This window comes from Apostichopus japonicus, chromosome 20 (genome assembly GCF_037975245.1).
Source record: "Apostichopus japonicus isolate 1M-3 chromosome 20, ASM3797524v1, whole genome shotgun sequence".
In the NCBI taxonomy this organism is placed as follows: domain Eukaryota; kingdom Metazoa; phylum Echinodermata; class Holothuroidea; order Aspidochirotida; family Stichopodidae; genus Apostichopus; species Apostichopus japonicus.
This window is the reverse complement of record NC_092580.1, coordinates 34,520,064-34,537,448: the sequence shown is the minus strand read 5'-3', so window position 1 is coordinate 34,537,448 and position 17,385 is coordinate 34,520,064. Positions and strand designations below refer to the sequence as shown.

The 17,385-nt window shown below is 36.2% G+C and overlaps 1 protein-coding gene across 1 annotated transcript in view; it reads left to right on the top strand.

The window, feature by feature from the left end:
* Window positions 1-1,162: 1,162 nt before the first annotated feature.
* LOC139960874 (inner nuclear membrane protein Man1-like) overlaps window positions 1,163-17,385 on the top strand; it is a 32,646-nt gene continuing 16,423 nt past the window's right edge. Inside the window, exons 1-5 of the mRNA XM_071959538.1 lie at window positions 1,163-2,558; window positions 4,006-4,229; window positions 8,351-8,394; window positions 13,009-13,069; window positions 16,823-16,911. Coding sequence (XP_071815639.1) covers window positions 1,540-2,558; window positions 4,006-4,229; window positions 8,351-8,394; window positions 13,009-13,069; window positions 16,823-16,911 — 1,437 coding nt within the window. The 5' untranslated portion in view covers window positions 1,163-1,539. The remainder of the gene's footprint in view (window positions 2,559-4,005; window positions 4,230-8,350; window positions 8,395-13,008; window positions 13,070-16,822; window positions 16,912-17,385) is intronic.

Sequence of the window (17,385 nt, the reverse complement as noted above, 5' to 3'; positions counted from 1 at the left end):
ACCAATATATTGTGTTAGTCAATGGAGCAATTAATTGTGGTACGTACGACACCTGCAATGGATCATACAAGCCACACAAACAGAATAGCATGTCGTTTTCAAACAGAAAAGATGTTATTGACTTGAGTGGAATTAAAACAGGTGCTGTAGTTTTCTGCTGGATATGCGTTCATTGCCTCCTGTGCTATAACTATTTTACCTTAACAAATTTACCAGACGCTGTAGCCAGAGTACAATGACCCTAGCACAGCCACAGATCTAGTGATGCGGGTCGGTCTCCCCACAGGGTTGGATGTCCAAAGAACCCCCTACACAGGAGTCGGATTCGACGACCCCAGATTACAACGACCCTTCTGTATTTATTGTAACCATGCACATTTATTGTAACCATGCACAAGGTCCCCGGTTCGAGTCACTCCAAGATTAATGTATGTCGTGCAGTTACAGAGTTGTTGACAATTAACAATTCATAATCATGGACGTTAAATTTGAATGTAAGAGACTGACTTTGGTCAGCTTGCGGCTTTGATAAGCCAATGATGGCTTCTTCGCGAGTTCCTGCTTGCAGGAGGATCTAAAATACAAAATACATACAAATCACAATCCAGCCAACCCATCACAAGTTAGTTACAAACTTATATACATAGGCCTAATATAACAGCTAGTAGGCTACTTGCGTTGGCCATCATATGTACAATTAAATGTCTCAGTAAATTGTATCGAAGATGGTATTATAATGTTTACTGAAAATTGACCAGGGGTGACTACTATTTTGTTATTTTCAGCATATCTGGTGGCAATGCTGATGACCATTTCGAAGCTGGGTGACAATATTTCGGGCTGTGAATTTGTGACGTATGATATGATAATTCATAATATATATGTTAGCATGATCAGTGTCAACCTTGCTAATGTATTTCGAAAAGGCATGAGTTTATTAGCGTTTAGAATGCCCTTAAAGGCCTAGACGAGCGTTTTAACCACTGGGATAGTACTCGTGGGTTGAATGTTTACGTTTGTATTTTTTTCATAAATTTGCGATAGGTAGGCTTCTAGTCTCCTTGATCATCATTATACACGACAGAACTTCGTTCACACAAATAATCGCTAGCACTGTTCGCCAGACGACCTTTGCACCATTCGTAAAGTTCATACCCGTTCAGGCCTTGTTTGGCAGTTACGTTTACTCGGGCAGCTCATCAACAGTAGTGAAAGTTTCCTGTGAATGAGATTTTTCCTGGTACTTTACTGACGAGTAAAAAATTCTTGGAGATCCAATTTGGCCTCCATTTGACCGTTCACCGTTCTGGCAGTTTCTAGCATTTCACATTGACCGAATGTTGACGACGACGAGGTACCTCATGGATGCATCTGTGGATATATGTGCTTTAGAAATAGTATGAAGTATAGTACTATCAGCATGGTACTGACGCGTCACAAAGAAACTCTCGTTCTGCCAGTGTCTGTGGTATACAGCAGACCTAGCCAGCTAGGCTAGCCAAAATTAACCGCGTAACCTATTCATTGGAATAAACAACCATGGCGGACTCGATAGCTGACATCACATCCCTTTCGGATGCGAAATTACGTTCAGAATTGGTTCGGTTAGGATTTCAAGCAGGTCCTGTAACGAAAACAACCCGTTCCATCCTGCAGAAAAAGCTTTTGAAGCTGCGATCGGAACAAAAGAAAGCACCGAAAAGGGCGTCGATAGCTGTGCCCTCCCGTAAAGTTCTTGGCTTCAGTTCTGATGAGAGTGAAAACGATGTACGTCCCACGGGCACCAAAACTCGCCAAGCAATATTGCGACGGCGCTCAGCTCGAGGACGCCTAAATACTCAGTCTCGAAGGAAAGGTACGAAGGCAGCTGAAGAATCCGAAAATGAGTCGAACGATGAAGAAAATGTTGATATTGACTTGCCCACTTCACATTCATTCTCGTTTTTGAATAGGCCTAACGTTAGAAGTAAATCCACCACATTTCAGCCTAACGATATCCACACTGCTAATGCACAGGCTAGGCCTAACAACAGGAGCGGAACAAGGTTGTCCTCAGATTATGCTGAAAACGATCACACATCCCGATCATTTTCCGAAACGAACAATAAGACTGTCGATCATCAGCTTCCAAAGCCGAGCAAAGGAAATTCATCCTTCTTTTCTACGCAAAGAATTTTTGGGTCACAACCAGCAAATGACAATGAGTTTTCTGACTCTGACATCGGACAAGATAATGAACCAGCAAGTTGGAAAGGAAAGAAAGGTCAGACTTCATTGGGTTTAACAAGGAATGATGCAAGTGTTTACAATGCAAAACCAAATGCCAGCAACACCAGACATTCAGGGACTGGATTAGATGCTAGTCCTGGGAATGTGAATAAGACATTTAGTGTTGCTAACGATAATGGTGATAAAGAAAATGACGATTTATCCATAAGGAGAAGACGGTCCCTTAATTCAACTCCAAAGACGAGCACACCAAGGAAATTGACACCACATTCCTATGATAAGACAGATGTTGATGTTTCATTAAGTTCCAAACCAGACAGAAGGAAGAGGTTAGATGGCCATATTAAGAATAACTTAGTGAAGGCATTGGCTAGGCCCGCTAGGCCTAGATCCTAGGCTTAAATGGTCTCAGAATTAAGTTTGAATGAGGTTAGGCCTAGACTCAAGTTTTTTTTATGTAATTGTTACAATTGTCGAAAGGTAAGTCATTTTTCAGGCCTAGGCCTACCACTAATTAAGTTTTGTAGCAACCTGGCATGAGGCATGGTGGTTTGAATGGTGGTGTTATGAGTTAGGAGGCCTAGCCTAGGTGTAATACGTTTATGTAATTTTTGCAACTGAATAATAAACTTTTATGCACATTATATGCTATTTCAGAAATAAATTCCACCAGAAAGAAATATTTTCATATTTTCTTACTGAATTCAATGTTACCCATGGCTAATGTACAGTTGGCTTTGTGCTAACTTGAGCATAAGTATGAGAATTCTTTTTTAACTGATGAGAGCCTATAGATATATGACAGGATGTTCAGATTGGTAATTCCATGTTGGATATTGACTTTCACTTTAAAATGGTAGGATCACACTGTAGGAATATCATTTAAACTGTTTGACAGAACAAAATCAGGGATATTTAGATGGACCAAGTCTTTTCTTCTGTGAGTATTAATTATTGATGCATGATAAACTAGGAGGCAATTATCACCCACCACTGTGACTAGGTTTATTTTTGCAAAAGCCCTTCAAAATAGGTATATAGCAGACCTCCATTGCCAACACATGATACCTATTTACAGCATATTATGCATATCAGACCTGTCATATTATCACAAACAATGTTCTAGTGTCTTTGAGTTTACAGGAACTGTCAAGATTCTATGTTAAGGTCAAATTTTATTCAGTGTTAAGTTATCTATTAATCTCTCATTTATTGTATGTAACTGGGAAATACTCTATATACAGTAGCATTACAAGCCTTGTATTGCAAGAATTTGCATGTTCTTGCGAAACAAATCAATAGATCTAAGCGTAGTTAATAATTAATTCATGTGTTAATCATACTTTCAATGATTACCTTCTTTCTCTATGTTCAATTACTAGCATATTCATGAACTGAAGTTTCATTGGAATAGTTTCTTTTAATTCAGAAAGCTCTAAAAGTGCAAGTGCTGTAAATCATTCCTATTGAGATACAGCCGACAGTCTCTTATCTTTGATCTTGGAGTTGACATTTGATAGCTGATTTGTATTTCAGTCTACATGCTTTGTTACAAAGAGATTCAAGTTAAATGGTTCTATGTCATCTTTATTATCAGGTGATATTCTTCAGATCAATACTGATTAGAAATAATTTAGCTTTCATATTTATGTGGTTGTTCATGGCAATGTGCCATCGAACCTACCTGTCTAGAGAATCATGTTGTGTACAGTATTGCATGTTGCTGACACGTCACACTTGTAATTGGTGACATCCATGACTTTTGTTTGTTTGTAGGAATGACATCTCTAATGTCCAAGGTGCCAGGTATGATAACTCAACCAGGAACCAATCACATCACAGCTCTCACTCTCTCCTGGAGCAGGAATTCCCCACAGAGGAGAATCTTAGTGCTAGTCTTGGTTCCAAGTACAGTCATGTCATCTCCACGGTGCTACTGGCATGTGCCTTCATATTCTTTGCTGTTCTGGGGGTCCTGTACATTAGCGTTGGCAGTGAAGGTAATGTGATGTTTGAAAAAGTCAGTTTCAAAGACAAAATGTCAAAATGTACAATATACTGCTCTATACCAGTCAAGCAAAGAGTAGGGACATCAATTATAGACTCAGGCGACACCGCTTGAGACAGGATTAAGCAGAACTTGTTTAATAGGGGTTACCAGGTAATTAGCTAAACCACAAACATCCAATGTTAGCCTGCTAGAGCTACACCCAGCTCAATTTCAAAATCATTCAACAGCAAATGACTTTCAAAACAATTTCTCAAATTTGACACACTGTGTGAAGCATAAGTGATTTTATTGAGTTTAATTCTCTGGTCAGGATCACGGATTGAATTTGTAGGACTGTAGCCACTTGACTGTAAGGAGCCCCCAAGTGTTATTAGGTATATGTAGGCTAAAGATGCAGCAGATCTCCAGCCTGTTAATGAATTAGACAATCTCGTTCTGGTCCGGTGGACCGGTTGGATTTGCAAAAACATGTGGCCGGATTTTTTTTTTTATATTGGCCCAGAAGTATCACTTACGATGTTGGTAGTATCTTAATGTTTAAATTGGGAAAAAAAAGAAAAAAAGTATCTTAAATTGGGGTTGATGATTGTCTTTTTGATTCCTTGCCAGAGGCAAAAGATGCTAAGTGATGGTGTCTATATGTGTCACCTACTTGTTAACACGGTCATTCAAAACATTTATGGTGGATTAACTTCAAGCATGGTATGTAATTCTGTCTTATTGAGTAAAAGAACCAAATTCTTGTCTGTGATGGTCAAAGATAATTTGAGGTCAACAGAGGTCAAAGTCTGAAAAACTTTTTAACACAAAGCCTAAACTAAAAAAAATGCCAAAGTTCATACATAGTATGTAGATCCTGCTTGGTGAGTACAAGAATGCTCTTGAAATATTTTGAGGTGAAAGGTAATTTGCAAAGGTCATGTCTGAAAACCTTTTAAACTAGTAAACACGATAACTTAAAAGAAAATTTTAGCTAAACTTCACACTCTATATGTTGACCCAGCTTGGTGAGTAAGAGAACCCCATGGAAATGGTACAATTCAAAAGTCAACAATGGTCAAAGTCTGAAATCGGTGTGACGGTGCAGGTCAATGGTCATTTTGGGTCACCAGGGGTAAAAATTCGGAAAGCTTGTAAACACGATACCTCAAGAAGAAAGCTTGAACAGACCTCATATTAAGTGTCTAGAAGTACCCCATTGAGTTAAAGAAGCCTATCGTTTTTGGTCGAGGTCAAAGGTCATTTGGGGTCACCAGAGGTCAAATTGTGAAAACCTTGTAAACACGATATCTCAAGATGGTAAGCATGGGCAGACTTCATATTTACTGTGTAGAAGTATCACACTAAGTAAAAGTACATCAAATTGAAATGTCGCACCGTAACTAGCCGGAAAGGGGACAATAATCTCTCATCGACTATTGAATTTAAACGTAAATGTTGAACAGTAAGAGAGGATATTTAAAATCACTGTGTGTGACAGTCAATGGTCTTTTTATATATATTTTATATAATCTAATAATAATATATAATCTAATAATTTAATATATATAATCTTGATCGCAAAACGTGTCAGTAGCCTATTACTATGGTATCACACACACTTTGGCACAAGCACACTGCTGTTAAGTTGGGCTAGCAAGATTGATCTTGTGAATTATCGTGACCTTTACCTTTTGGTCTGTTTGTGAAATAGTTATTCTGATTTTGGGAAACATTCGACAGAGAATAGCCTTTACTACCCACAATGTATCAATAGAATCATGAAGGGATCAATACATTATCATTACTGTTTTAGAAGCGAATTGCATCGTTGCGTTTAACTTTAGGACTTTGCTTGGTGAACAAAATACAAGATCTTGTGGAGGAGAAATCATTGCAAAATTCCATACAACTTTTACATACATAGTGACATTATCAAGAAACACAATTACAGTTACATGTTTGCCCTCTTCTACCCTTCCTTGTGTGACGAAACTATTGCATAATAGTACTTGTTACCAATTTCTACCCCTTTGCAGATGGAAAATGGATGCGGAGTTGGGTTTTTCATAACATTAGAATTGTTAAGTTTTACATTATTGAAAGTCAACTCTATATGTCCATTGACCTTTAAGAGTGCAGCTTCGTTGCAGTTCCTACTTGGTATCTAGATTCCCTTTGGCTCATTGCAGAAGATTCCTATGGAAATTAATGGAGGCAGAAGGTCATTTTAGGTCAACAAAAGTACAATGTGTGAAAACCGTGTAATCATGATAGTTGTCAGGATCAAGCTTGGAGTAATTTGGTTTTGATAGATAAGTTGATAGGAAAGTGTGCTTTTGTGCAAGTACCTTGCTGATCACTTGAAGCCAATGCTTTTAGAAAATCTTGTTTCACCTTGACTGTTTAATGTTCATATGCAAAATGTGGCAAGGAATCGCTAAACCAACTGGCTCTCTGTTTCCAAAAGGTACAAATGTTTACAAAGAAATGTAAACAATGCATTTGTTTTCTATTTTCCTTCTTGTACTACTTTCTGAGCATATTTTTACAGGTTGTGATGAAAGGAAGAGCAAATTTTTCAGTTTATTATTGTTTCTCTGTCTTGTTTTCCTCTTAGAAAAGTGGTGTTGTGAAAGATCTGGCCAAATCCGGTTGTGGCCAGATCTAAATCTTTTGGAGACTGTGCATCCGTTTTGAAATATTTCTTAAAATTGTGTCATCACGTATTACTGTACTATACTATACTGTTTGAGCTCTCTAAAAGTTTTTACGTTTTCTCAATTTTAAATGACTTTACCGTTCAGAAGGGTCATATAGCACAGGTCGTATTATTACCAACTATTTCCTGTGAATTGTTTGTGTGTACAACTGAGGTTTGAGTTCGGGTACACATTAATACTGTAACCTTTAACCCCTGGACTAATCATTTTATTGTATGATACAGTACAGTAGCCTTAGCCTACTATACCTGCAAACCTTTATTTGACCTTTCAGCTTCTTTTAATTATGACAGGGTAACAGTCAATAGTCTGGTTGTTTCAAAGAATTGCACTGAGAAAGCGACTAACACATGCTATTTCAACAATTCCATGCCTGCATCTTGTCCAAACAGTATCTGTAGCAAGTAGCCATGGATCCATTTCAAAGTAGTTATTATGAACAAGTTGGTTTAAAGTCAAGCACAACTACACTCTGATTTTTATTCTTCTTAAAGCAGTTTAATCAGTCACAGTTGTTTCGATAGCTTCAACATTTCATGTGTATACTGTACTATGTAAACAGGAAGTGGAGGAGGTGTGAGGACACAACAATGGTGCATTCACCAGCAGTCCCTCTTACTAAAGAAATAAGTAAAAGAGGAGAATAAAGGGGGGGGGAGGGGAAATACAAAGGGGGGAAAACAAGAAAAAAGCAGAGTGAGCTGAAATAGCCACTACACCATAACACAGTGTCTCAAGAGGATATCACTTTTAACTTGTCATTTAATAAATGAAATGGAATTTTATTTTACTTATGTGGTACTTGAGATTGTTCCATATATTTTCACCAGTGAAGAGAAAAGTATGTACTCAGACAGTTACAAGTGCCAACTTTGTACTCATTCTTGGCTTCTATTGTTATACCTAAAGTACAGTACAGTATGCAATTGGAAACTAAACCCACAAAAAAGCACACTATATCACAGGGAGATATACATCTGTTTGTATTTATGAAGATAAACTAGAAATTCAAATATATTTAAAGTCGTTAAGGAATTAAAGAGGTGATTGGTGTATGGATATTAAGGTATCCAGTATTAGTGATAATTCATACAGTAGCTCTCTTGTGGTATATAAAGTGCAATCATTTCCTAAATAATACTGCACAGTCATCTGGGAATGAATCTAGTAGTCACAGATGTTTTTCATGGTGATTGGGAATAAAATGACTGCATATATGGAGGCTATGGTTTAAGAGACATTGAAAAAATAATAGAAGATGAGAGTAAGAAGTTTCCATGACCAACAAACAGGTATTGAGTTAACTATTCAGGAAGTAAGTTCCCAACAGAAATTGGGATCATATTTTATATGTGGAACTGAAATTGGTCAATTTGACCCATTTTCATATCTTTTCCTTTCTTTACAGACAACAGACCTTTGATATGTGATGGATCTGCTAAGTATGAACAGGTAATGTTAAATACCATTCCCTTACAACATAGTGTACTGTACATTCAATGACTTGACCTTGTACAGTATATGTTAGTTAGTCAGTGGCACAATGCATTCACCTGGTGCATGATGTCAGCATAGCTTCGACCACCATGATTGGTTTTGAACAAGCACATTCACAATAAGGATAGCATATTAATGTAAATATGCACAGCAACCTCTACAGGATAGAAAGTTGCTTGGTGTTACACGCATATGTTTGTACACTTGCATACATACCTGTGCCGATTGCTGAGTATGTAGGGGCTAGATGCACTAATAATATGATATAAATTCCTGTACTGAGTTTGTAGGGGCTACATGCACTAATAATATTATATACACCTGCATACATTCCTATACCGAGTACTGAGCACGTATGGGCTACATGCATTGATAATATTATAAACACCTGTATACATTCCTGTACTGAGTATGTAGGGGCTACATGGGCTATAAAACAGAGAGCTGTCCCCAACTCAGTCAATCCTAACCAGTTATCTCTTTATTAGAGGCTAAACATAGCAGAGATATCTCTATCAGATGGACACATTATTTGCTTCACACTTGATTGGTTTTGCTTATTTTCCTTTCTGAATTTGATTTCTTTACACCTTAAGTAGTGTTTTCTGTTTACTTAACTGTATGAAGTAACCACTTTCAATTGATATATTTTATCCAGTCATACCATAATAAATCAGCAGTGTTTACTTGGCACCTTGGATTTGTTTCTCAGGTTACTGTACCTGGGATTGATAGTAAAGACTCGTTAATGTGGCTTCCCCTTGCACAGTAGCATATGCATTATGTGTCAGTGTAACATACCATAGTACTAGTAAAATGCATCTGGAATTCATCACAGTAACTTTAAAAACTTCACTAACTGCTTAATGAATTGTTTTCTATGAAATGCCTGAGGCTATCGTACCATTTATTAATTTACAGAGTCTTTTTAATGCTCGTGTTTATTTGCATTCCAACATACATCTCATAATTCATACGTGTTTTGACATTTGTGTACGTAGCAGGCTTGATTTATGCTTCCAAAAAGGCTGGATATTCAGTCTCAATCTTATGTTTTTCTACAATCTCACTCCATTGTAAGGCACTTCTTGCATCTTCAAGTGTCTCTTCCAACGTAAAATACAAATTTGTAAACAACTTTAATTTTCCCTCGTGGAATAGTGTTCTATACCAACTTCAATGAGAAATTCCAGAAAATTGAAGTTTGGTTAAAACATTTACAGTATTTGTTCTAAAGTTTTGTTAATTTTAGTTGTCATTCAGGAAACTAGTTGAAGTGTGTGGCTAACTACTGTAGCCACACTCATGAAATGGTTTCCTGGATGAGGTTTCCATTAACCTTTTGGCCTTCCCGTACTGTATGTAGTGGTTTTGCTACAACAGAAGATCACACTTCATAACATTTTGTTCAGCACCTTGATGGTAACAAGTTAATATAAATGAAGTGAAGTCTTTCTACACCTTATCAGTCAGCCCATAATTTGATATAGCAAGTAGCTAGGTACATCTGCTGTAAAAGTGTTGTACAGTAGGCTTATGTCATATACAAACGCCTACAGTGGAATTACGACCTTCCTTACCGGTTTCAAACCTCTGGACATACAATCAGCGTCCTTAGCCTAGTGATTAGGGTGTCCGCATATAAAGCAGGGGGCCCGGGTTCGAATCCCGGTGGAGGCTAGAAGTTTATTCACTGTTCTGGATTTTCCAACTCATTACGATTTCAATTATATATATAGCTATATACAATTGTCTGATGATTGGTCAACATGTGAAACTCTGAGTAACAACTACTAGTGTTCCACTAGTCTCAACTAATTCTAATATGTACTTCGCTCTGTCCACTGGACATAGAGCACTCTGCGCCAAGATAGACGCCAATCAACCAAATGTATGCATGTTTAATATATATAATACTAGTCATTCTCCAACTATTTACCATTGGTTGTAAGTATTTTTAAAAAAAATCCAAAAAAGTGTTATTTGTAGACAGACAAACAGAGCAAGTCAGTTTGATTTAAAATTGAAGCCTGTGTACTTACCTCATATCACTACACATACAGTAGCACCTACTGTACAATACACTAGGTACAGTAACAATCATGTAGGTTAGTAACTTTCAATGTGGAGTATTTAAATATCATGAATGACAGGAGATATATTGGTTTCATTGGAAGACCTACAGATGTGGCCAGTACATTTAATACTGAAAATTATGTTGAAAGACTGTAATTCACCCTGGAAGTGGTCTTAACAGTTCTTCAATCTTTGCCGTTAATGTTTAATATTTTTGAGGGTATAAACTTTCATAAGCATCATTGATATCATGTACAGGTATATGCTGTTTGTTCCACTGGATATGAAAATTCATAATTTCGTGATCACATGGCATGCTTAACATACATTTTAGAGTGTTGTCTTTGAAGACTCCTAAGCAAAGATCTTTCCATGAGGAGTAAAACCTTTTTTCAGTCTTGGCCTTTCCATGACTGTGATTCTGCTTGTTTATTTTTAATATTCAGGCGGTTTTAACATAGTTTAAAAAGGGAATGTTGCCAAGATCAGAAATGTACCACCTGCTTGGCTGCTGGTGAGGTACAACCCTTGGCCAAAAAGAGAGAAATCTTGTAGACTGTGTTGCAGTAGTACCCCTCTTATAATAGAAACTAATATTTGATGTCAAGTCTCCAAATACTGTAGCTGTGAGCATTATCATGGTCTCAAAGTGCACATTACTGTAGTTGAAAATGATGTTTGTGTAGTTTGATATGAAAGTACTGTAATAACAAGTCATTAATGTATACAATTTCAAGTCACTGGCTGCAAAATTACTTTCAAACTTTGTTAAGTATAATTAGCACATTAAGTGTAAGTTATGTAGATCCCTGTAAGATCTCAAGGTAAATGCATAACTGGGATACATACTGTAGGCTCATCTTAGACTTGTGTAGCACACATGAGGATCTGTAATGTAAGATCTGACTGTATGTGAAATATCTTGCTGAAAAACACTAAATTACAATACTTACTTTTTACTTCTGTTCTTCTGAATATTGGTAAATTCAGCAAGAAAACATGGGTGAAAAGTACATGTATGAAAGAGCTAATTTGGGCACCGCACATATGTTACAATGTTTGTAGATTAAATGGCTTGGGAATTTCATGAGGGCAGTCAGAGAACAAGCTTGATCTTGTACTCATGTAACCTGCCTGCTTGAAGCTACTGTTGCTATGACGATGTTATTAATTTATTTGTATAGCATTAAAGGGTATATATACTCAGTGAGGGTAAAGTTAAATCTACCCCTAGGCCCTGAAAAATACAAAGCTTAGAGTAGAATTAAAATGATACAATCAAAATAAAACTAATATAGAATACAGACATAAACAATAAGACAACAGTGAAAAGAAAAAACAAACATCCAACTTGAAAATGGCATAAAATACTACATGGAAGAATCAATGACATGAAATACAACATGGAAGAATCAATGACTAAAATACAACATGAACAATCAATGACATAAAATACAACATGGAACAATCAATGACATAAAATACAACATGAACAATCAATGACATAAAATACAACATGGAACAATCAATGACATATAATGCAACATGGAACAATCAATGACATAAAATACAACATGAACAATCAATGACATAAAATACAACATGGAACAATCAATGACATATAATGCAACATGGAACAATCAATGACATAAAATTAAGAGCATAAGAAAAACGTTTACAGGTATTTAAGGAGTTGGCATTCTTATACTCTTTTGATAAATTGTTCACTCCTTAGTGCAGCAACATATGAAAATGTTTTCTGATGATACCTGGTATTAACACCCCATTAAGAATAATTTATTTCGTGTGGTGAAATAGGAAATGGTTATGTATATAATTCATGTGATGGAACATGTCCACTAGGTACTGTGGAGCCAGAAAATTTACAGACCTAAATACACCATTTCAATCTTTTACATTTTTAACATTTTCGAGCAAGGACCAGTTCTCAAAGTTTAAGAAATATCTACAGATCTGTCATTAAATGTTGCAGTGAGAATAATTCTTGCTGCAGCTTTCTGTAGACGACTAAGCCTGTAAACATTTCTGGCATCATTCATACCCCTACTAAACTACAATACTCAAAACATCGGTAAAATATATCCATTATAAAATAGAATACAAGTACTAGTATCAATGAATTGTTTTATATGTCAAAGTAAAGCCAATCTACTGGAAACGAGCTTGTAAACAGAATCCACTTGTTCATTCCAAGATAATTAATTGTTGATGTTAGTAAGCACTATAAACTGATTAAAATTATAAAAGATTACAAATTCATAAGATTGTCAAGTTTGTAAAAATTGTTTCAAGGCCTGCCCTGACCTGCTATTTATGTACTCAAACCCGTTGCCTCATCATATGATGTTATGATATGATAATGAGAGGATAATTACTTGGAGGTAGTTTGTAAGATTGCTACACAATTCTACATGTCAACAAACATAACTTTTAATTCCATCAATTTGATTGTTGTTGTTGTTTCCCTTACAGGATGAAAAAACCATGCTCAAGGCAGCTCAGTTTGTTTCTGATAGACTCAGTGAAAGGGGTGGTGAGTTTAGTAATTTCATTCCTAGGCATAGTTGGCCTGGTATATCAGTATTGCAAATTTGAGTTTTAGTAAACTCAATTCACATAGTCAACTTAGCTTAAACACCTTTGTATCTATGTATCTGTTTTTCGACATAGCTTAAATACCTTAGAATGTATCTATGTATCTGTTTGTCGTCATAGCTTAAATACCATAGTATGTATCTATGTATCTGTGTGGCAACATAGCTGTATACCTTAGAATGTATCTGTTTGTCAACATAGCTTAAATACATTAGAATGTATCTACTTTATGTATCTGCTTGTCGACATAGCTTAAATACCTTAGAATGTATCTATGTATCTGTTTGTCCACATAGCTTCAATACATTAGAATGTATCTATGTATCTGTTTGTCAACATAGCTTAAATACCTTCAAATGTATCTGTTTGTCAACATAGCTTAAATACCTTAGAATGTATCTATGTATCTGTTTGTCAATAAAGCTTAAATACCTTCAAATGTATCTATGTATCTGTTTGTCAACATAGCTTAAATACCTTAGAATGTATCTATGTATCTCAGCAGGGGTCGAAATTTAGAATATTTACCACTATTCCAGCAGAATAGTGGATTTGAAAATACACTATTCCGTCTCATTTTCCACTATTCCTTTGAAACTATAAAAAGAAAAAAAATAACATAACAAAATTATATGTTGCGTCTTCTGTTGGGCTATTGATAATCATTAGTGTTTTGTGTACTGAGTCAAGAAAGCAGGTAACCCAGGACGCAGGTTGTAAAACCCACTCACAAGGGCAATGTCAATGGCTAGTTTCGCACACTTCAGGGTATACGGGTCACACGGACACCCACGGCTCAGCGCGGGAAGGTTGCTGTAATAAATCAGCCTCGCGGGAAATGTTTTGAACAATATTGCCATTCCACATTTTTATTTGAATTGATATTGTATGTTAGTTAGTAAACGTTTTCTTTCATATGAATTTGACTTCAGTTCAGCGTTCCCTCTAATGTGCAGGATTCCCTTCAACTGACTCAGTAATCCAGCAAAGAAAACATTTGTCTACTGGAAATCACTGCATCGTTTTCTTGCATTCGCGTTCAGTTTATACTCAATGCACAACGTATTCACTTTTCTTTAAAAAAAAATCTGAAAATCAGTAGAGAAATTACCAATTGTGTACGAAAAGAAAGTTGGTACACCTTCAAATTTTACGAAAAGATTGAGCAAAACACTTTCGGAAAGTTCACGCAAATCTGGCATATCGTGCTAAATGCAACTAAGGTCATGTTAACAAGGCTCTAGTACACCCATCTATGAATAAACCGTAAGACCACATCTGGTGTAAAGCGGGAGAAAAAGTATTTTCTAGGATTTCCAAAATACGCAAAAATACTATCCTACCATAGTTAAGTGTATAGCAAATAGCCTAACCACCTTGTTGGTTACTGATCACACGTAACTACAAAACACAACTAATTTTATTTTGCGAAGTTGACGTTTTCTACAAGAACATGGAAACAATATTTAGCATATAGTGAATCATGCCAAGTGGCCTAAAACATGTCATTACCAGGGTTACTTTCATAAAGATGGCCATAGCAATAGGCGCCCCCGATATCGTGCTATGCTTGTATACAGTAGTATGTACTATGCCTCGTGTGTCATGGGGAATATATTGTTTTATTCATGTGGGGGAGTCAGTTGGCTTGAGGTGTGTTTTACTTACCTAAATGTAACGGGGATATTTTACCTACTTGTCTTGAACGTCTAAGATAATATTCCGCATAACTTTACCGATCCTTTACTGACTGACCTAATTAATTCTAGAATGGAGCCAAAACAGTTGAACTCCGTGTAACGTTTCTTGGAAACATGCCAAAAAAATTTAACAAACAGGTGTTAGACAGGGGATGAGCTCACAGTTGTTTGGCAAGGTACCTGGGAAAATTTGCAGCACATGTGTAGCCTAACGTAGTATTTAAATAGGGTTAAACACTTCAGTTGTAAACTGATGTACGTATATTTATTGTTAGGCAGTCTAGAAACGGGGCTTTGCCGAACGTTGTATGTTTCATAATATCGGAAGTTTTGTAAGTTAAACTTTGTAAAGATTGTAAGACATTTTAAATCTCCTTTCATAACATAATATTGCTACTCCAACTTGTCATTTTAAAATTTTCATCAGTTTCGTGACAATTTAAATTCCAAAATTTGTTATTATTTTGCATCTTCAACTGCTAATTTTTAATCGCCAGACACGCAAAATTACCAAATTTTCCTGGGGCCTTCGCCCCTGGACTCCCACAAGCATAGGCATAGGAGCCTTATTTGATTTGGGGGGCTGTAATGACTTGCCTGAAAAATATAACCAAAATCGGGAAATCGGCAGTTGTTTTTAGTGTGTTCGCGGGAAATTGAACAAGGATTTCCAACACTGTACTACCTGTTACCCACGAGGTGATCATTCCCCCTACATACGCGATGGTATACGGAACGTGTAAAGTGCAATAAATTGGAGGATAATGTAAAGCTTGCTATACTGTGCAAGTGCAGTTGGCTACGGAACTTGTATGTATTGAACGTAACTGCAACTCACGTGTAAAGAGAGTTTCTTCTGTATTTCTGGGCAAGTTTTTACGCCCGGGAAACAAATAAAATTAAAATTGTTGGCTGAATAGTGACAGGCAAATAAATTTAGATGGATTTGTAAAAGTTTGTTGTTAGCTATCACTTTTAGCACTATCCATACGGAAAAGTGAACCCAAGCAAGTTGGTATTCCGTTCATGATTTCACTATCTTGGGATAGCGGAATAGCGTAAATTTGGACCCCTGATCTGTTTGTCCACATAGCTTCAATACCTTAGAATGTGTCTATGTATTTGTTCGTCAACAAAGCTTAAATACCTTCAAATGTATACATCTATGTATCTGCTTGTCAACATAGCTTAAATACATTAGAATGTATCTATGTATCTGCTTGTCAACATAGCTTAAATACATTAGAATGTATCTATGTATCTGTGTGTCAACATAGCTTAAATACATTAGAATGTATCTATGTATCTGTTTGTCAACAAAGCTTAAATACCTTAGAATGTATCTATGTATCTGTTTGTCAACATAGCTTAAATACCTTCGAATGTATCTATGTATCTGTTTGTCAACAAAGCTTAAATACCTTAGAATGTATCTATGTATCTGTTTGTCAACATAGCTTAAATACCTTCGAATGTATCTATGTATCTGCTTGTCAACATAGCTTAAATACATTAGAATGTATCTATGTATCTGTGTGTCAACATAGCTTAAATACATTAGAATGTATCTATGTATCTGTTTGTCAACAAAGCTTAAATACCTTAGAATGTATCTATGTATCTGCTTGTCAACATAGCTTAAATACATTAGAATGTATCTATGTATCTGCTTGTCAACATAGCTTAAATACATTAGAATGTATCTATGTATCTGTGTGTCAACATAGCTTAAATACATTAGAATGTATCTATGTATCTGTGTGTCAACATAGCTTAAATACATTAGAATGTATCTATGTATCTGTGTTTCCACAAAGCTTAAATACCTTAGAATGTATCTATGTATCTGTTTGTCAACATAGCTTAAATACCTTAGAATGTATCTATGTATCTGTTTGTCAACAAAGCTTAAATAGATTTCCTTTGGACTAGCATACATGTCCAGTACAGAATTGCTTATAATTTTTTGCTCCCTTTCTTTCTCTTCAAAGGTTTGTTTGTTTGCGATGAACTTGATCCACTGAAAGATGGTAACATGACAAGAACAGAAGTGATACAGCTCTTGGAAGCTGAGTTTATGGTAAGTTATGAATATGGGAATCTGAAAGCATTGTGGAGGGGTCTTAGTGCGTAATGAGATGTCAAATAACCTATTCCAGGACGTGAACACACTGTGGAGGGGTATTAGTGCGTAAGTAGATCTGAGATAGCATAATCCATAACGTGAAAGCATTGTGGTGGGGTAGTTGTGTGTAAGTAGATGACAGGATAACCTATTCCAGGACGTCAAAGCACTGTGGTGGGGTATTATTGTGTAAATTGATGCCAGGATAAACTATTCCAGAACTTGAAAGAACTGTAGTGGGGTATTAGTGCCTAGGTAAATGCCAGGATAACCTATTCTGATGAGGGATATTAGTAAGTATTTTGGTGTTTGTGAATGATAATATGTATCTTTCCTGAGTTTGCTTTCTTTTTGCTTTGTCTTAAAAAAATAACTCTACGTTCATGGACAATCATTACCTTCAAAGGCATGGGACTGCCATGGGTAACA